This window comes from Puntigrus tetrazona, chromosome 19 (genome assembly GCF_018831695.1).
Source record: "Puntigrus tetrazona isolate hp1 chromosome 19, ASM1883169v1, whole genome shotgun sequence".
Taxonomy (NCBI): Eukaryota; Metazoa; Chordata; class Actinopteri; order Cypriniformes; family Cyprinidae; genus Puntigrus; species Puntigrus tetrazona.
In genome coordinates this window covers 9,470,165-9,491,434 of record NC_056717.1, presented here as the reverse complement: position 1 = coordinate 9,491,434, position 21,270 = coordinate 9,470,165, and the positions used below count along the sequence as shown (strand labels likewise).

Below are 21,270 nucleotides of genomic sequence, written 5' to 3'. Positions count from 1 at the left end.
ACGTGACCTTTAAACAGAAAGCGCAACTAAACGTGAGAGAAAATGGGTGTGTTAATAGCTAGATAAAGCATGTTTTCCGGTCGACGTTAACAGAAATCCCAGTCTCTTCATAAGGCTGAATCGAGTGTTAATATAATGGAAATCAGCAAACCTCTCTTCACCGAGGCGCTCTCCGCTATTCTGGGAGTCACGGTCAAATTCCAGTCTGACTGTAAGCATTCAGATGGAGTCATACAATTGGATATCACCAGTCTTACGACCATCGCCCTTCTTGGTCTCGAAGCACTCTCGCTTGCCGACCAACCTGTGTCATATCTGACATCTTTACTGACACGGTTGTTTGTTGGTGAGCAGAAAAAAGAAAACACTAGTGCTTCTCTCCGTGATGCAGTATTTGCAATCCCGGATGACTTTTTCGACCCAAAGTTTGACTTTGACTTCACGGACATGCGCGAGTCCGGATCTGATCCCGCGTGCACTCGCGGGGACGAGCCGTACAAGCGGCCCTACGGCTGGATGCGCTTCGCCCTGAAGGTCCGGGACAAGTATCCGGACGGGAACGGCTGGCTGGGACCGGACGGATGGAGGAGCCGTTCAGAGCCCGGGGAGTGGCCCGTCTCCTACCACGGGACAGGTCTGAAGGGGGCCGAGGGCATCGTGCAGACCCACTTCAGGGCTGGGGGAGGTCAGGCGTACGGGAGAGGCGTTTATTCATCTCCAGACATCAACATGGCAGAAATGTATGCTGAAGTGGGGAAATTCAAGTCGCAAAAGAACGGGAAGACTTATAGAGTCATCATGCAGAACAGAGTTAACCCTAAGAAGAGGGAAATCGTGGACAAAGACATCTGGTTGGTCCCTATACCGGAAGGGACATCTGCTGCGAAAGAGAAAGAAATAGTGGAGAGCTCAATCCGACCTTATGGCCTTCTGCTCAAAGAGGTGAAGCCGTAGTTAAAGTTACGTTTCTACTTCCAAATCTTCTGACTTTAACGTTTGACTAACAAGGTTGTTTATTGCTGTCTGAAATGATGCGGTTAATAGGCTATACCTGATTTAAATTTTTTTAATTTGCCTGAAGTCCCAAAGAAGTAGACGTAGCAAACGTTAATTAATATCTTACTTTACTATACTCAAGAAGGATATTTATAAGATTTTGCCACATTCGTATTCACTGATTCCATTATACATCTAATGTTTTTAAGCTTCCATTTGAAGAGAAATAGAAAGTTAGAACATTGTTGTATTTCATAGATGCAAAAAATTCCTTGAATCATATTCTAAACAGACCTTAAACACTTTTTTTATGAAGGTAATTTGTATTTTTCGTAAACATGTATGAAACATATATTGTTTATGAAAAGATTAAATATATTTTCCATTTCATTCTTAATCATTCATGCTCGAAATAAAAAAGTTTAATTGTGAAGAGAGATACACCTGTTCTTTCAAAAATGTAGTGTGTTTCTGAAAAGTTGCATAACCCTGCCGTTCAAAGACGGTGTAATATATCAACAGTTGTATTTTATTCTGAGACTGACTTCGGTGTCTTTGCTTTACATTTATTACATAAGCCCAAAGAATGAAAAATCATATATAGCAACATTTCAGTCACTGGAACTTCCTTCAATTTATACAAAAAAATCTATTATTTTTATACATTTTTAGAAAACATAAAGAACTATTCTTTAAGCAATGGAGAAACCTTATAGGCCTGCTTTTCTGATAGTCAAATAAACATATTGCCATACATAATCAACATTGTTTAAATAAGTTCTTTATTGAACTCTGAAACAGTCAGTTTTGTGTGATTATTTTGTGAATTGTGTGATATAAATAACACAAGGTGATTGTACATCCTGATATGACAAAATAATTGTCTAAAAACAACTGACTGAACAATTACAGGTAAAACAATTTGGCCAAAGTTTGCAGGAAACACAAATTTGTGCTTAAAATTGAAATAAAGAATCTAATTAAGGACATTTCTAAGCACAAACATAAAACATTTCAAAAGTTGTAACCACGTTACAACGTTTCCAGTGTGGGAAAATGAAAATAGGAAAAATGTGAAAATAGAGATTTATCATGTTTGTTCTCATCGTTTGTGAAATACAACAACATGTTTGTGTAAAATCATAATTTTGGCATAATATTGTTTAGAACTGCTTGCTATTTAGGCTGCAGTGCATAGTGCATTGGTTTCATGGTGTGATTTTTTTTTTTTTGTAATGGCAATAAAACCAGACTATTAGTCAAAACTGAATAACAGGTCTAATTATCTGTTTTAATAATGGTATGGGATCCATATAGCCTGTTTTATTTCTCCTGCATTCTTAAAAGTTAACCCCTTATGAATGTAAATATATATATTGTAAATATATGTGTTGTCCATGTGGTGGCTTGTGACCTGGTGGTGCATGGACCGAAGAGCAGGCGCAGGACTCAGAACAACAATAATCAGTCTGCTTTTATTTTAATGCAGTTGTATCAAGAAACAAATATATATATGTTTATTGATGTTTACTCCACATTGACTTTCACACTGGACAGTCTGGACTACATTTCTCACCAGCCACTCACTAATCAAACCCTTACCTGTTCACACAGCTGCTTCCAATCAAACACACGCTACTTAAGCTGTGGACTTCTTATTAATCACTGCAAAGTACGTCGTTGTCATTGTTTCAGTGTCTATGCTTCACATTTATTTTCTGCATTTATTACGTAAGCCGAAAGAAAGAAAAATCGCATATATATTAACACTTACTAACGTCCCTCAGTTTATAATAAAAAAAAATCTGAAGCATAAAGGACCATTCTATACGTTTTTAGATTACATTAGTACACTGCTTTCATGGTGTGATTTTTTTGGTTATTGTAATAAAAACAATCCTATTAGTCAAACTGAATATTGTAAAAGGCCTAATTATCTATTTTAATAATGGCATGGAATCCACAGTAATTTAAAGTATTAAATATATTTTAATCATATATTTGATCACTGAAAAAAGAAATATCCCCGTTTTCCATTTCAGAAATCCTATCGCTTTACAATGTCCTTTTTAATGGCGCTATCATATAAAAACAGCTAACATTTATGCACTGTCCAGCGCTGATCTTTCTGCTTTACGACAGTGATACAGAGAGAGCCAAGAGGATGGATATTGAGAAGCACCCGTTGTGTGTGGTGCTAAGAAGAGCGCGTTTGGCATCTGTATAATAACGCAGAATATTAGAGATGCAGAATTGATCTGATCCCTACGGAGGGAGAGCAAAAAGTGGCCTCTTCCCTGCCAGTCCTCCAAAAGAAGATTTACTGGTTGGGCTCTGGACGAGAAGTGCTGCCTTAGCTTGATGTTTAACATTGGCTAAACTTAAAATGCTCGTAGTTACTCACCGTGATTGCATTTGTTACTAGTAAGAATGCCTATTAGCTTTCTAAATCAGTTTTTACTAGAAACAAACAATCGGCGTTTGAGAGCTATGTCGTAATAATTCACTTATAGAGCTCTCAAATTTAATTGTCAGTAAAAATGCAATTATATCCTACACGAGATCATTATAAGCTAAGTGGCTTATACCATAGGCTGAAACCCAAATCAGTAAAAATAATCACAAGGAAAAGCTAATTTTAGTGTAAGACCCCTAATAGTGCTTGCATGCAAAGTGATAGGACTAGTGAGTTAATGTGTTACCTGTAACACTCATTTTACTCTTCTTTTCAAACCCTGACTAGAATAATAGAAGCAGATCACCAATTTAAAACCCATAATATATATTTTTTTTAAATAAGAAGAGAGTTTTAGTTGACTCAAGCCATTTTATGTTTAATTTATTTGTAATAGTACACATAAAGGTCCTCAGTCATAGTGCCATTGCCATTCATCTCATTACTGACTCCATCTCCCTCCAAACTGACACACCTACAACATCGGCAGAAAAAAACAGGTCTCTGAAGAACATGTAGAGTATTTCCAAATCAGTGGGCAACGCCAAAATGGCCTCAAAATGGCTACGCGCTGTAGTTTTAAGAAGAAGTGGTGAATTTGCATGTGGTTGGTCTTTAAGCAAATTAAAAGCACAACATGGAAAATAGTTATAAGCCCACCTTTGATGTTATCCTGGTTTTAAACGTGAAAAATGTAACGTTCTTTTGAATTGTTTAAATACTTATACCGAAAGCAACGGTGTAAGTACAGGGTGTGCTACATCAGTGGTTTTCAGAAATGGTTTTTGTGGTAGGCTCCATGCCTGATTCAGATATTTTAGTTTTAAATAATGTCTATGCTGCTTGAAATCCATCCAACCCTTGAACTTGGAAAACATCGATCAACCATGACCTGACACATGGTTCACATCCCAGTCCCCTCTGTCACTTTTGTCAAATTAGCTATGCATGCACACAAAAAAAATCATAGATACATTATTATTATTATAATTTTTTTAAATAAATAAATTAAAATAAATTATATATACATAAATATATATATACACACACACACACACACACACACACACACACACACACACACATATATATATATATATATATATATATATATCCACACAACAAAAAATGCCTCTTTAATCTAGTGGTCACATCATGGCTTTTGCATATTTCTTTTTTTACTCTCACCAGATGGCACTAATCTGCTTTAAAAAACGATTCTTAAATAATTTTAACATGACAACGCGTAGAAACTTTGATTTTGATTTGTGCTCCGCTCTTTAGGATCTTCTTACGATCTAACGTCGCCTATGTCCATTTGTATTGTCTCGCAATATACGTTTTTTTAAAGCGTCACAAAAAATATACGTATAAAAATATACGTTTTTTAAAGCCTTGAAAAAAAAAAAAAAAAAAAAATTTAATTATTCCAGAAATATTACCTATAAAATTCTCTTGACGTAAAAAATAATAAAAGAAAAAAATATTGCATTGATTTTACTGAAACTAAAAAGGCTTCGGTCACTTTTGATCCAAGTTCAACCGTCTGCTAATGAGCAGCTGATGTGAATCAGGTGAGCCAAATGAAGAGCAAGCACATAACCTAGAAATGTCTGCGAGCAAGAGACCGAGACCCGTCGTGATACAATCAGTGCTCTTGCTTTCTCAATACGTCTGAGTAAAGCGATGGAAGTGAACCGATATATCTTGACCGAGGCTCTCTCTGCTATCCTGGGAGTCACGGTGAAACTGCAGTCAGACTGTAAGGACCCGGATAAAGCCGCTCGGCTGAAAATCACCAACCTGACAACTCTTGCCCTGCTGAAAAAAGATGTGCGAAATGCGACCTGCCTAACAACTTTACTAACGCGATTGTCCGTTGATCAGAGGTCACGAGAGAGCAAGAAAAGCGACATCGTGGGCTATTCTCTCCGAAAGCAATTATTTGTGATCTCCGACGACTTTTTCGACCCAAAGTTTGACTTTGACTTCACGAACATGCGCGAGTCTAAGTGTGGCGATGCGTGCACGCGCGGGGACGAGCCGTACAAGCGGCCCTACGGCTGGATGCGCTTCGCCCTGAAGGTCCGGGACAAGTATCCGGACGGGAACTGGCTGGGACCGGACGGATGGAGGAGCCGTTCAGAGCCCGGGGAGTGGCCCGTCTCCTACCACGGGACCGATTTAAATGGGGCCGAGGGCATCGTGCGGACTCACTTCAGGGCGGGAGACCGTCAGGTGTACGGGAGAGGCGTTTATTCATCTCCAGACATCAACGTGGCGGATGTCTTCGCGAACAGCAAGAACTTCACGTCGCGAAACAACGGGAAAACGTACAAAGTCATCATGCAGAACAGAATCAACCCCCAGAAGAGAGAAGTCAAGGACAAAAACGTCTGGTTGGTTCCTATACCGCAAGGGACATCTGCTGAGAAAGAGAAAGAAATAGTGGAGAGCTCAATCCGACCTTATGGCCTTCTGCTCAAAGAGGTGTAGGGAGGCCAACAGTAGGGCTCTAGCACATGATTTCCAAATGCTTAACATTATACACTCTGTGTTCAACATCATATGGAATGTATTTAAAAAAAAAAGCATATAAAATGTTTGTTTTGCACATCATTAAGATGTCTATTTGTATCTCTGGAGATCAAGTGTTAGGCCTTGTGGTGTTATTTAAAAGCGGTGCAGTAAGTAATTTTTCTCCGAAAAGAGTTTTCTGGAAGTGATCTAAAGTGGCTTTCAACAGTTTATAGCCCCCCCAAAACAGGTGTAAAATGAACATTTATCAAACGGAGTCTGAGTATTAACTAATGTGATCATTTCCCCCTTCACCTCCACCCGTGGTTTCACAGACCAGTCTAAGTCTTGGACTAAAATGTAAATCTGAGCCGTTTCAACCGAGAGACACTTGCGACGTGTCTGGTCTTATATATTAGTGATTTCTTACAAGATGCTTTCATAGGAGGTAGAAAAACATGCTGCAGATGCAATAAAATAAAACCAAATAAATGTCTAAATCACTAGGCCCTGTATTCATTGTGTTTCTGTGCTACGTTATACAGGGCTCTCTTAATGTAACGTTTTTATTCAGAATGATTGACGCACATGAAATCCCAAACACTTCTTAGACAACATTTGTTGTTGTCACAATGCCCACAAATATAAGTCGGCTTATTATTTTAATGCAAAGTGTATAACTTAAAACAACTTTTGCAATCAGTTTATCAAATTCAAGAGCCTGATAACAAAAAAACAAAAACATATTAGCATTGAGTTTTGTACAGTCTACAGTAAAGCTGATAATTCACTTGAAACCGTATTTGTGATTCATTATGATTAACACAGTTTACTCCGAATGATGTTTATACCGTTGTTTGAAGCAACTGGATCATATTGTTACATATAAGGAGATAAACAGGTAAAAACATTTAAACCGAAAAACCTTTATTGCTTTTTACAATATTAAATCGCAAATGTCAACTATTCACTGGATTGGTTTCTTTTTAAAATAAAAAAAATGTGCATTATAATGATAAACTAAAACTATGAACGAAAACACGCCTTAAGCACCAAGAATAACTTAAGCGCACTTTGAACGATTATGTAACTGTGGTATCCGTAATTCTAATTGCATTAGAAATTCAATCAATTGGACTAATTTTTTTAAATTATCCAGCGCTATTCCAGATGTAACCTGTAGATGTCGCCAAAAGCATTACTCGCACAACACAGTGTTTTAAAGTTAGAATACATTTACTCTAATTGAACCCCGGGCTATCCGATTTACGCATTTACAGTTCGTTGTTAGGATTTTTAGCATTTTAATCAGAGGGGACAGAAAGTCGCTGATGTTTTGGCATTGCAAATTGAACCGTGACCTGTAAAGTTAGGCGGAATGAGAGCGGGTTTGCATACGAGCGCCGCTCGTACACACTCAGATACACCCGAAGCGTTCCCTGAGCGGGGGACGAGCGCCGCGTGCGTCGACTGCGCGTCAACTGAACGCGTTCCTCCTGCGCTGCGAGCCGATGCGCGCCGCTGGCCACGACAACACTCACTAAAGCGCTCGACTTCAGCCCTGCCAGAGGAAGACACGATGGGATGCACTTCCAGCACCCAGACCACAGCTCAAGACACAACGCGACCCAACGCCAAACAAGATGGAAGCGCATCGGGTGAGAATGCACAAGTTCAGGAAAATCACACTCGAGCTATATTTTGTTGAATTTGCGAGTTGTTCCGTGAGTTTTGGTTATGCGGGCTCTGCTTTTGGCACGTACGGGTTTGATATCATAATGTAGGCATCAATCCCAAAATGCATGGCAGATCCTTAAGTGATAGAGGACGATAGTGATCTTAGTTCCTGGGTCACCCTAACTTGAAACTGAACCCTCAACTATTGTGCAAGGCACCCAGATCTTTATCCAGAGTGCTGTCATCGGTGCACCATACAGTTTAGATCTACTTGACTCCAGTGTCTCTCATAGAGAAACTTACAGTATTCATTACACCGAAAGTCCCCATGGAGAAACCTAAGGGTAAACGGCTTACCCAGAGCTTAAACCATTAGACTTCAACCGAAAGTTACCAGAAAAGGATGCATTGTGGTTCAGATAACTTTTTGATAACTGCTCTTAAATGATCAACAGAGAAGCACTATATTATACGGTTTCATATACAGTTTTTATGACCCCATGCTGCATGCATGTATTTCACAGATGTGTTTTTTTCATAGTGGCAAAGTGCATTTACCGTATGACTGATGTTTTTATGACTGAATACGTTTGTCACACTGCCATCAGAAATGAAGAACTGCTTAAAATGAATAGGTACTAGCGCGCTTTTGAAAAGCGCAAATGAAAAAAGCCTTTTAGATCGAATTTTGAGTTTGATTGTACCGAAATAAATTTGTCAGACAAATGAAGGAGATTTGTATTTCGCTTTCGTTGGATGTTACATGTCTGTTTCGTGAGCCATCACGGCGGGCAGGTTGACGGAGTTGGAGGAAATAGATTTCAGTGGATCAGAGGAGGTCCCTCGAGTGAGGCGATGCCTGTCAGCCCGACCAGTGGTCACATTTAAACAAAGTGTGTGCTTATGGAGCTGAGAAGAAGGTTTCATGTAAATGTTGTGTGCTTTAGATCACAGATGTCCGATGCCATAAAGCTCTGCTGGGTTGCCTGTTTCAGTACATCCAATTCTTTCAGCACCTGTTGTAATTTATTATACAAACTATTTCTAATTTGTAATAATAATTGATCTGTTGGTTTTACGATATAACCAAAATGCCGGTGTATGGCTTTCAGTTTAATGTAAGTACTAGTAGCGTAGCTTCTGTAACGCACTAAATCAAGCTTTAGTTTAGGGGTTTCTGTTAGATTGAAAGAAAAGAGCTGTCTTTTACCTTTCTGACAAATTGATATGCAGAACATGAGTAAAGAGAAAAGATATAACATATTTTTCGTGACACAAGTTTCGCAGACAAGGCTTAAGACTAAAATGTGAATCTGAGCTGTTTCAAATGAAAGAAACTTACACTCATCTTAAAAACATGAAAGTGTCTTTGTTTTGCGCACCATTAATAAGGCATGTTTTCTAAGACATGTTTATAAAAAATACTTAAATGTCGTAATTGAACTATGGTCTAATCCTGGCTTAGGCAAAGCCCTGTCTATGAAACCGAGCCAATATATCACAAGGTTTGTACTCGGCCTAGTTTTACCCCTTTTAAAATATGCATATGCCTAAAAACATGATCAATAATATGGAAATGAAAGCGGGGGGAAAAACCCATTGTGCTATTGCACTATTATTATTTTTTAATAATTGGTATAAAATATTATATTTATTATAATGCTGCTATATTTATTTTATATATTGATATTTGATTTTGTTAATATTTGGAATTTAGATTTTTTTTTTTAAATTAAATATCAAAATACATTTTTAAGAAGTTTGTTTTTAATTTTAGAAAAGTGCTTTAACTTAAGCTCATTTCCACATATTTTTAGTCTTATTTATTGCTATTTTATTTATAACTTTATTATTGTATTTCAGGTAAAGTGTACTTTATTTCAAGTCATGAATTCTTTGAAGGCTTTTAGTGTTAGATGATTACTGTATTATTGTAAACCCTTTGTCTTAACCTCTAAGGGACAAGTAATGAAAACGGTGGCCCCGCAGCAGACAGCGAGACGCTTCCAGACCAAACCCAGGCCGAGGAATCTCCACAGACGTCCAGTGCGGCTCCTGAAGCCTCAGAGGAAGTACGGAGCTCGGAGGCCGCTGTAGAGCGCAGCGAACCCGAAGCAGCTGCCGCCGAGGCCGCTGCACCCGACCGGCCCGACGAACCCCAGTCCAGTCCTTCAACAACGGCTCAGAATACCGAAGAACCAGCACCGAGTGGTACGTCTCACCGCTCTCTGCCAGCCTCCGTAACTTAAAGAGACCGCGAGCAGAGTTTCTTGGAAAAACTGGCTCAGAGCAGTTCCTCAAGATTAAAGTACATAATACGTTGTGTTCTGTGCTTGTGCATGCAAATGGCTTTGGTACTTTCAAGGGACGTATCTCCAGATGCAAAGCACCTTGTACGTCCTCTTTTGCAGTGAAGGCTTGTGTTTTTATAAGACGTTAAAACACCATTTTATACATTCGCGCTTAAGTTGGCCGCACTAGTTTAAACAGGTAATGGTGTGTTTGTTTAACTTTAGGTAACCTGACAAGTGTCCTACTAACTGGTCAGTGACCCAGGAGTACAACGCTGCCCTTCTTAGTTTCTCTTTTCTAGCCTTCTAGACCGAACATTTCATTAAGCAGATGTTCTGTATTTGAGGCTTGAAAAAGGTTAGGAGAACTTAACCTTTTTGAAATAACTGTTCTTGGCTGCTAAAAGCAGGTTTCAGTTAGCTTGAGGGATAATGAATACACTGGAGAAATGTAGTGCATTATTTTCATCTTTAACAGTAGTTCCTTTGGCATGATCCTAAATGCGGGGAGGGCCACAGCGCGCCTCGCTGCCTGAATTTTAAATGTAAATGACAATTTATCCACACATGCAAATGTCTTGGGTGCAATGTGGAAAAAAACTTTGACATTGTCAAATAACATGACTAACCTCAGAACAGAATGTACAAAGAAATAGCACTCTGCTGGACATGCACTGGAAAAAGCCTTTCTTGCTTGCATTTTTTGTCTCAAAATATCTCAAAATTCTTGATTCTTAAATAAAGAAGGATTTTCTAGACAAGTGAAAATTATTGCCTTGTTTCCAGTCTTTGCTTGAAGCGAGCAAAATAATCTGCCAGTGGGTTAAGCAAAATAATCCTGTTTTCTGTTAGAAATAAGATTATTTTGCTTACCCCATTGGGAGATTGATTTTTTTTTGCTTGTACTAAGCAAAAACTCACTTAATTACTCACAATTACTTTTTACGTACAAACATTTTAATAACAAAACCTTCATCTTCTCTGTTGACTGATACATTTATCATATATATAGGCCCCTCTATATATATACACACACACACACACACTGTATATATATATATATATAGAGAGAGAGAGAGAGAGAGAGCGAGAGAGAGAATTTCAGTTCATTTTAATAAACCTTTTTTTTTAACCAAAATGTATTACTTTTTTTGCTGTATCCATCAAAAAGAACTAAGCCTAAATGATTGGAAATATTTACAAGCGTCTCTGTTTCCACAGAAAACCCGACTGAGGCCCAGGCTGAATCTTCCCCACCAGAGGAAGCACCTGGTAAGTAGGGTAATATGATGACAGACAGACCTAAAATGCTCATCTTCTCCTGAGGATAAATGTCTTGTCTGATTTCCCATACCACTTCATCTCTTTCAGCCTCTGGTGAAGATAGTTAAGTGTGCATCAGTTGGCACAGTTACTACAGAATCCAGACTCAAGCACCTATTTTCAATCAAATCGATATTTCGTACACGTAGTTTAAAAATACAGTGGAGCATTAGCTTATTTATTATATAGATATTGCTTGTTCGTTGCCAAGGTATAGACCAACTGGTCTTCAGAGACTCCGTGCCTGTCTTTATATACAACAATTATAAACATCCCACTTAATGAATTATAAGTGCTGGCTTTAGCTAGACATTTCCTTCAATATTTAATATCGGTGCCTATCTCAGTGGCTTAACCCCTCTATAAAAAATGCAAAAAGCCAAAGAAACTATAAAAAATTGTGGAATGCTATTTATGTAATGATGTAATATGTAATAACCAACTGACATAAAATGTTACGATACTTTTAATATGACAATGGACATCAAATTTGAAAAACAGGCTTTTTGGGTTGTTGTTTTTTTTTTTATTGTATGTTAATGTTTTCCTGCAACAAACACGACAGATTGAACTCAACACACGGAAGTAAATGTTTTTGTGGTGTGATTCGATTTAATGTTATAATGACAAGATTTAAAAATAAAGTTGATTTTAAACTGGGTTTTGAATTGAAACCGGAAACTCTAACCAGCGTGTTCATATTAGCATTAGCAAAATGGGAAACAGACACGGAGATTTCACTCCTATCAGTTTAATGGGAGGGAAACAAGTCTGATTGATTTAGTAAATGTCTCCGTATAACTGTATTTACAATTTGTGATGCATGCTGGGTTCATATAGTCAGGAAGAATCTGTGATGGGCCCCAACACAGCGATGGCTTCAATCTCAACAAGGCTCCCCTGTAAAAGAGATAGCGAAGTTAAAACCAGGTCTAAACGCAATACAGGTTTATGGGATTTCCCTTCCTTTTTACTGCTGTTCAAACGTCTCGGTCAGTAAGACTCGCCTTGAAATAAGTCTCTTATATTCACCAAGGCTGCATTTATTTAATTGAAAACATTAACAATGAGAAAAAGGCTTTACATTTTAAAATAATGTTATTGTTTTTAAAATGTAAATATGGAAATTTTATGCATAATTACCCCAGTCTTCAGCGTCGCGTGATACGTTCAAAATCATTCTAACCCTAAACAGTGGCGTATAGTTACCTTAACGAACACTACTAACTAGTGTGTTTAACTCACTCTGGGCAGGGCGGCTACTTGATAGGCAGCTCTAGCCGGGAAATTGCTCTTGAAAACTTAAAAAGAAAAGAAACAGAGGTTAAAAAAAGAAAAACACCACCACAAACCAAAATATATAAGCTACATACAATATATTTTTCATCTGGCACAGTTGACTGCTGTGGGTCTCGCGATAATGAATACCCTTATACACGGGTTTATACGCGTCAATAATTGAACCATCATTTTTAAAGCCAGCAAGAGAATTGAGTTGAGAGCAGGTTTGCATGTCACATCATGGAAAGTTCTGGTGGTAAGAGGCAGTGATGATGGGTTGTCCTCGTAAAAAGGAGGCTTTCGTTTCACAGAACTGCACTGTATCCCTTTACACGCAGACAGGATAGGGTTACCCATCAGCTTTGTGTTAAAGAGGAAATACCCAGGGATGCACAGAGGAATCATTGTGGAACATTTGAATAATCAATAACTTGCGTGAAGCGTAAGCGAGAGGTAAAGTCATTTTAGGGAAGGCGTAAACAGGCAAAACAAATGTCAGGATTATTTTTTAATTACACAACGAAGGACACCAATGTCATTCCCAATTATGAGGTTTTCCACATTAGCAAGGCTACTGAAACTGTAAGGCAAATCTGCGGTTGTGTGTGTGTGTGTGTGTGTGTTACACTCTGTGATGAGTTATTCCAGCGTGACTCTTTTATTCATACTTACACTGCTTGTAAACATCATTCACATTATTGAAGTCACTGATGTCTGCCAGCAACACTGTGGTTTTGACAACTGCAAAAAATAAAATAACAATAATAATAAAAATACAGTACATAAAAATGCCTGAAAATATGCAAGAAAGAACTGATATGTTAAAGGAATCCTCAAAAATGGAAATTTGCTGAAAATTTACTCTCATGCCATCTGTTTGTTTCTTCATCGGAAAAAAAAGAGAAATGTAGCACTACACAATCTGCTCAGTAATGGATGGGTGCCGTCAGAATGAGAGTCCAAACAGCTGATAAAAACATCAGAATAATCCGCAAAAAGTGAAATCCTGCATGTTTGTAAGAAAGAAATCCATTGTTACGATATTTTTTACTTCGAACCTTTGCTTTGGATTCCCTTATGTAATATATCCTAGATGGCCTGAGTACATTTTCATCAAACTTACATTTTTGGAGTGAACTGTTCCTTTAAACCGGTGATACTTTATGATTTACCGTTTTCATATCCACATCCAGCAGCTTTCAGAATCTCCCCCATGTTAATGAGCGCCTACGAAGGAAAAACACTGAAACTGCATTTACACAATATTGGATTTGTCTAGTAAAAATACTGCTTTGAGTAATAAAGCTGTGCATTAAAGTCAATGTGAAATCCAAACAGACCATATTTACTCAAAATATTAATTAATTAAAATATAATCCTAATGCATAATTGTGAACAAATCGTTTATTCATCAAAATGTCAGCATTTAAGGGCCACTCTCTGCGTTTTGTCACCTGCTTGGCCTGAGCCTGCACTCCTCCTGCCACCAACTGTCCGCCAACGTCCAAGCCGATCTGTCCTGAGATGTACATTGTACGGTCCACCACAACAGCCTGGCTGAATGTAGCAGAAATATCCTTTAACATGTGAATTAATAGTGAACTCTGATTATGTTTTATGCATACAACGCATTGCGGGAAGTGCTATATTCCTCGGTCTTCTGCAGTTATAGTTTTCTTGATTTATTTAAGGATCGTTCAAGTGCAAGTTCAGCTTGAGATCATAGTCCAAGAAAATAACAAGTCCAAGTTAATATGTGTCTAATACAAGACAGGTTCAGTTAGTTACATAATGCAAAAATTCTAATTAAAAATGAAGCACAAGGTTTGCACAAATGCAAGTACAGACGACAGGTTAACTCATACATTAAATCTCATCAACATTAATAATGTTGGCTTAAATCGTGTAATCAGCTGGGCATAAAGCGAGATGTATATAATATAGCATATATGCAAAAATGCTTTTATGAAACCATTTTAACATAACTATACTGATAAAGCAGAAGAAACCCCATTGACCTTTGGTTAAGTCAATGAACTTGACACCTCCTCCGCTTACTCTATTGGCTAAAACACAAACACCCCCAATGTAACCACTTTCAATTGCATTTTATGCAAAATGAATAAATTAATACGGATAAATTAAATAAATAAATAAGCTCTTACATCTGTAAATGGTATGTGTGTTTTTTTTTGAGAAACTTTTATAGATTTTTTTAAAGAGGTTGAAGCCCACAGTTAAAATGATAACACTTATTATGTGCTACAACTTTTTGTCATAATGCATGCATAAAATACTATTTTAATGCATGCATAATACACTGTTTTACGATTTTAAACGGTTTTGAATCTTTTCTGTGACATTAAAGCGATTAAATAAAACCCCTACCTGTATACGCCTTGTATAATAGGGGCTTTAGGTGTGTATGGGATTTTTCTCTGAATAGAAGCCATCTCGTCCAAACAGTTCATGAAAAGTAAGTCGCACTGAAACTCCAGCACAAAGTTGGCGAGCGCGCTTTCTGAAGACACGCCCCGAGCAAAGATTGCGTTGCAGCCTATGTCTGGACTTTCTCTGCTCAGCGCTGGCTGTTAAATGCACGGCTAGCGGTGCTTCACGTGAAAGTGGACTTGTCCATATGCTCGCGCGTGTCACGTGCGCGTGTGCTGAAGAACGTAAACACGCCGCTTTGACCGGACAGACTCTCACCTGTAGGGCCCGATGGCGCCCGGAGCAGCTGCGGTGTGGATAATCTTCCTAATAATCGCGGCCATCTCTGGACACTGAGATCAACGGCAACCGGTAAGCAGAGCTGTCGGTAAACGTCCAGTCGGGTTAATGAATGAACGTGAAGCAGGTTTGTAGGGATTCACTTCCAGCAGGCGTCGGCGGTCCCTACCGTAACGACCCACATATACGGACATGACACGTGGATTTACGATCGTTCAATAGCATGCTGCATAGTATAGAGTTATATTTGGGAAAAAACAAGGAAATAAGCAACATGCACGGTTAAACAAGCTGACACAGGTCTTTATGCATAAATGTAATGTCTGTCACATCACAGACTAAATCAGAGCTCCGTGTAATACAGTGATTACGGTAATTGCAGAACCCATTCAAGAGCTTCAGCATCTCCATATTTACACATTTTAGATGTATTTTAAATACATTAGCTTGTTTATTGTAGTTTTTAGAGTGTAATTTTTTTATTTAAATAAATACGAACTGACTGCATGTTTTATGTATAATCATTTTATATTTTGAACTTAATTTTAAAGACATTTTTACATCATGTTAGTTTTTAAATTCCTTTATGATTTCCTTTTATGTAAAGCACTTTGAATTATTATAAATAAACTTGTCTTGCCTAAATGGCAAGTAACCTTTATATAAAACGTAAAATTTGTTCTTAAAACATTTCTGTTTGAAAAACAATCAAATACACTAATAGTAGTGTTAGTATATAGTAGTAGTTAAATAAGTCCACATAAGCTTTAAGGAGACAAGTAACAGACCTTTATTCAAAAACTATGCAGAGTGCAAAAAATAACATACATTATGAATAATGCACAATAAATTAGAGTGTTCAGTAAAAATGTGCCTATGTAAATGTCAGAGTATGAAATAAACTGATACAACTCACAACTGCAGGAAATGTAAGGCATTGGTAACATACCTAACTATTTTATGAATAAGCTTTCGTAAAAAAAAAAAAAGAAAAATCATTAGCAGACTATACTTCAAACCAACTCAGATTCATAGACATCATCGGTCCACAATCAGGGCATAAACATTGCGTGAATCATTTTAATGTCTATTTAAAACAACTCATCCTTCTCTGGAAAGATTCAGCAAACTGGTTTAGGTCATTCACATTACTGGCATTGTTACATTACTACATCCTTGAGCTGCTGTATTGCTTTTGGTAGTTATGAAGAGACTCGATAGGCCTAGTAATGACGGTACCATTACCGCAATGAGAAAAACAAAATCACTGCATTGAAATGACTCAATCTTTGAAAAAGACCAGAAGAAAGAGAGACAGTCCAAAGCCGAGCAACCCCTGAGATAAAGCGAGAACTTTAAAATGGGGCACAGGAAAAGTAGTTCTCACTTCCTCACACAAATACTCGCCACAAGCTATCAAAGAGCCAGAGGCAGTGAAGAGACCGTAGGAAAGACGTCAGACACAGAAACATTCAGAAACCAAGAAAGTGACATTCAGCATAAATAAGCCATGCATATTTACAAAGCTGTGGACAGATGTTTCAGACCTCACTTTGTGCCGACAATGAATTTTGATGGGATGGGAAGCACGGCTGCAGGAATGGTCCCGTTTATCTCTAAATTAATACCAGCAAAGATGACAGTGGCATCTCCACTTTAACATGGTCCCATATTAGCAGAATACTAGCCTATAGCTGGGCGATGCGAACTTCAAAAAGAGGGTCATCAAGCGCTCTAAGGCATTCTCTACTTTTGATTGTCTTTGGTTTAGTAATCCATTCACACTAAAAATGACTTTGCAGCAGTCCAACCAGCATTTTTTTTTTTAAGAACTCAGCCACAAAACTTCACATCTTCACAGTAATTTTTCGCCTCGGATTCATTACAGTATTAGGAAAGTATTAACCACAGGTGTAGAGATGGCTTGAGTTTTAAAGTTAAAGAGGAAAAGCCTAAACTTCGTAACAAGAGAGGGCAAGAGCGATTAAGATTGTGAATAATTTGTTCGGTTTAAAAGCGAACTCCTAATATTGTGACCTCTGTAATCTAAACAACAAAATAAATCGTGATTTTAGGTTTTATACGTCCACCGGGACCTTCTTCGAATGTAAAAACAGCAGGAGTCTAGAATAAGATGCATCAGTTCAAAGATTGAAGACAGGAGGGGGACATAAGATCTGGCCAGCCAGCTTTGAGCCTTCAGCATCTGTGGCGTCGGTTAGAAGTTCTGCTGCCGGCGTTTCTTTGCATCCATGGCGTCAAGGATGGGTTGCCTCTTGGCCGTATAGCGCTGCCGTAGTTCTTCAATCTCTCGCTCCATCATAGGGTCCAGAGCAGAAAGGCGCATTTGCAGCTCCTCAAAGTCTAGGTTCTTCAGCTTCACAGAGACGAGAAACAGTGATTCATCTTTATACATAGACAACGAAATCAAGAAAACATCATCGAAGCGCTTACAAAATCGAAATCTCCATCTTGCGGCACTTTCCAATTATCGGGGAAAGCGGTCTTGGAAATCAAACACGGGTCCTGCTGGTTGTGATTGTAACCCTCTTGTGCTTTATTGGAGTCTTGCTTGTCGAAGTAGTCCATGAAGGACGGACGCTGAATTTGCTGAGACGTGGGATTTCCTGTTTAAAGAGGAAAAAGGACATTCCGGATGATTACGAGTTTCTCAAAGCAGCACAAAAGCACAAGAAAAAGACGTGAATACTCACTCCTCATCGAGCCGAGGTCCACCTCGTCATCGTCGTCGTCGTCGCTGTTGATGACCATAGTGCCCAGGTCGGACTCCAGCATGGTGCTGCCGTGTTCGATCATGGTCTGAGCGCCGTCGCTCATGGTGCCTGTGGCTCGCATGGTTCCAGCGCTCTCTGAGCCAGACTTCACCATGGTGTGGGAATCCACTTCCACTTCCTCATCCTGCACAACGCAGACACACACGACATCAGCTAAAACCCAAACGCCGATGTAACGGACGCGCAACGTCGGCGAAGCATCTCACAGAGTTCTCGTCATCCTCCTCCAGCTCTCTCTGCTGCTCCTGCTGTCTCTTGGCCTTCATCTCCATGGCCTCTGTGATCAGGTCCCGCAGGATGGTCACCGGCTTAGCATTGGTTATAAACGGATGCTGCCGAACAGACAATGAAAAGCATACCACATGTTTACGATCATGACATGGATGGAAAACGGGGAAAAATACACGTCTAAAATAAAACAGGGAATGAATAAGCTGCCGTGTGAATCATAAACAGGAAGTAGCAGTATTTTTGGCTCTTCTTTTACCTGGAGCAGTTGAGTGGCCGTCGCTCTCTGCTCCGGGTTCTTCACAAGACATTTCTTCACAAAATCTGTGAACTCATCACTCCACAGCTCTGGTTTGCGGAAAGTGGGTGGAGGGTTTGTGGGGATCATAAAAATAGCCTGACGACAAACAAAAAAAAAGACAAAAGGAGATGCCATTACCAACCAATTTCTTGTCAAAATTTTGCATCAAGGACTCCTCAGCATGCTACACTCACTCTCATCGGATGAATGTCTGCGTAAGGAGGCTTTCCTTCTGCCATTTCTATGGACGTGATGCCGAGAGACCAGATATCTGCCACGCAGTTGTAGCCGATCTCCTGGATTACTTCAGGGGCCATCCAGAAGGGTGTTCCTATAACGGTGTTCCTCTTCGCCATTGTGTCCTTTTGTGGTTATTATACATAAACGTCATTAATTCATGAAACACGACCAGTTTGGATACACTTGATAAAAATCTTAAGATGATCATGGATGAGAAAAATAACATTGCATTTGAATACTTAAATACTTTTTGAAGAAGCTAAAATTAGATTTGTTTAAAAGAACACGTGCACACTATAAATACCATTTTTTTATTCAACAAAAAACAATGAAAACTAAAACAGAGAAACATGTAAAAATCACTTGCTTTATATTTGTAATGACTTTATTACTATTTTATTAAATATTCAACATTTTTACAAAAATGTTGAGTAACGTTCAAGCCTCTGACCAGCAGTTTACGCAAGTTCTACATTGAAACAAGACGGTTTCGGTACTCACAGTAAGTTGTCCAGCCACCCCGAAATCGGCAAGTTTAGCATGGCCCTCTGTGTTGAGGAGAATATTCCCTGCTTTGATGTCTCTGTGGATTTTCCTCATGAAATGGAGATACTCCAGACCTTTCAAGGTGGATTTGAGAACTGTGGCGATCTCATCTTCAGTGAGCTTATCAAGAAAAAAAAAAAACATTGTTATTAATCATGCAATGAAGTTCTGTAGTGTATGTACAGTTAATGTATTTTATTTACCGTTTTGTTGCGGAGTCTGATGATATCAGACACCGATCCGGCTCCACAGTACTCCATCACGATCCACAGATCTGTGTTCTTGAAATAGCTGCCATAGTACTTCACCACATAAGGACTGTTAGAATAAAAGAAAACGGAGATGTTTCATATAAAGTCAATAGTTCGCGTTTAACGTTACTTTTTTATTAATTAATAGTCCATTTTACCTGTCACATTGCTGCATTATGGAGATCTCTTTGATGATCTCCTGCAGGTCTGACTCGACAGGAACCTGTTTAATGGCCACAACCTGGCCCGACTCCTTGTGAATGGCTTTAAAAACACTGCCATATGATCTGAAACAAAAAACATTCATTATACGACGTTTTTAAGCCAAACGTATGCTTGCAGCATCGTTTAAGAAGTATAACGTTAACACGCACCCTTCGCCAAGCTTTTCAAGGACATCAAACACTTCCTCTGGCTGCTTGGTAAGACTGTCTTCACTGAGCTTCTTCAGCTTACTGTCATGAATCAACACAATCGCAGTTTACGCATGAAACGTCGTTGGCCCAAACAGCAGAAGTTAAAAACGTAAACTAAACTTATATATACACAAATGAACATAAAAACAACCGGTCTTGTAGCTTTGGTTAATTGCGAACATTAAGATAGTAACCCATTAATTGAATGTAGCTCGTTAACGGATCTGCAGTTTCAGTTTGCTTAGTAAGATGAGGCCTGTAAATATTACGTTAGCTTGACTGATAGCTGGTTAGCCAAGGTCGTCTTTTCACTTACTTTTTGGGCACCGAATGCTCCATTCTTGTTATTTTAATAAACAGGTAATTTCCGAATGACTTCCAACTGTTTGTTTGCTCAAAACTTAAGAAATAAAGCAATAGCGCATGTTTTGTTTGGACTTTCAGGAAGCACTATCTGTCTTTCCGTGCCGCCGCTAACAACGAAGTGAAGCGATCTGACGTGTGGGATTTTCCGTGACAAATTACGCTTCAAAATAAAAGTCCCGTGCGCTAAACCTGCGTATAAAACGTACACGCTTTCCACAATATCTGCCCTAAATACTAACAGTATTGAAATCACACAGAATTTAGGATGGATAGTGTGCACACTGGGACTCAGGCTAACATACTGTAACTATCCGCTGTTTGTGAAACACAAAACAACAACCTAACAAATAAAACATACTAAAATCTGTCTATACAATAATACATCACTTAAGCGAGACATCTAGATATTATTTGCAGAGTGTGAGCGTGTCTCCTTTACAGTGTTGCAGCAGAAAATAAACTACATCTAATAATAAACTACAAAAGGCTACATCTTAACGCCATTGAAAAGACAGATTGAGGAGCTCAGTGGATTTTGTTTAGTTTCATATTTTGGGGCAGCTATTTAATATTGCACATTGATCAAACACGAGTCTCAAACGTGTACCGTAATGTGATTAAAACATGAAGTGTTTCAGAATACAACAATGGGCCATTTAACTTTTTATCACTCCGCATGTTCAGTAAACCAGCGCCACACAGAGAGCAAGGGGCTAGTTTACCTAGAAATGGTTTGAGTACACCAAACTGGGAAATAGAAAGCCCAAAGCGACAGTGTAGATGAATAGGAAGTGGAAATACTTATATTATATAACTTATATTACCCAACTTATATTATAACTTATATTACCCAACAC

The 21,270-nt window shown here is 38.6% G+C and overlaps 4 protein-coding genes across 5 annotated transcripts; 2 read left to right on the top strand and 2 right to left on the bottom strand.

Annotated features, from left to right (window-relative positions):
* The first annotated feature begins 73 nt into the window (after window positions 1–73).
* Window positions 74–6,483, top strand: LOC122323292. The gene is made up of 2 exons (XM_043217021.1): window positions 74–942; window positions 5,942–6,483. Exons 1-2 carry the CDS (start codon window positions 136–138, stop codon window positions 5,945–5,947), a joined length of 813 nt encoding a protein of 270 aa, XP_043072956.1. The 5' UTR covers window positions 74–135; the 3' UTR covers window positions 5,948–6,483.
* A 759-nt stretch (window positions 6,484–7,242) lies between these two features.
* Window positions 7,243–11,625, top strand: si:dkey-284p5.3 (uncharacterized protein LOC557830 homolog). The gene is made up of 4 exons (XM_043216997.1): window positions 7,243–7,626; window positions 9,605–9,856; window positions 11,158–11,208; window positions 11,308–11,625. Exons 1-4 carry the CDS (start codon window positions 7,347–7,349, stop codon window positions 11,325–11,327), a joined length of 603 nt encoding a protein of 200 aa, XP_043072932.1. The 5' UTR covers window positions 7,243–7,346; the 3' UTR covers window positions 11,328–11,625.
* Window positions 11,626–11,845: 220 nt separating this feature from the next.
* Window positions 11,846–15,407, bottom strand: rida (reactive intermediate imine deaminase A homolog). Of its 2 annotated transcripts, none has more exons than XM_043217000.1 (6): window positions 15,250–15,407; window positions 13,995–14,097; window positions 13,713–13,767; window positions 13,213–13,281; window positions 12,505–12,560; window positions 11,846–12,159 (listed from the first exon to the last, which is right to left on the bottom strand). In XM_043217000.1, exons 1-6 carry the CDS (start codon window positions 15,312–15,314, stop codon window positions 12,100–12,102), a joined length of 408 nt encoding a protein of 135 aa, XP_043072935.1. In that variant the 5' UTR covers window positions 15,315–15,407; the 3' UTR covers window positions 11,846–12,099. The 2 variants fall into 2 exon arrangements, with proteins under 2 accessions (XP_043072935.1, XP_043072933.1); XM_043216998.1 differs by lacking the exon at window positions 15,250–15,407 and adding an exon at window positions 14,929–15,131.
* A 629-nt stretch (window positions 15,408–16,036) lies between these two features.
* On the bottom strand, window positions 16,037–20,549 carry stk3 (serine/threonine kinase 3 (STE20 homolog, yeast)). Its single transcript, XM_043217757.1, has 11 exons — window positions 20,364–20,549; window positions 20,006–20,086; window positions 19,790–19,918; window positions 19,584–19,698; window positions 19,336–19,500; window positions 18,789–18,956; window positions 18,553–18,690; window positions 18,272–18,397; window positions 17,985–18,189; window positions 17,725–17,897; window positions 16,037–17,647 (listed from the first exon to the last, which is right to left on the bottom strand). The coding sequence occupies exons 1-11, from the start codon at window positions 20,384–20,386 to the stop codon at window positions 17,489–17,491; spliced, it is 1,482 nt and encodes a 493-aa protein (XP_043073692.1). The 5' UTR covers window positions 20,387–20,549; the 3' UTR covers window positions 16,037–17,488.
* Between the last annotated feature and the right edge of the window lie 721 nt (window positions 20,550–21,270).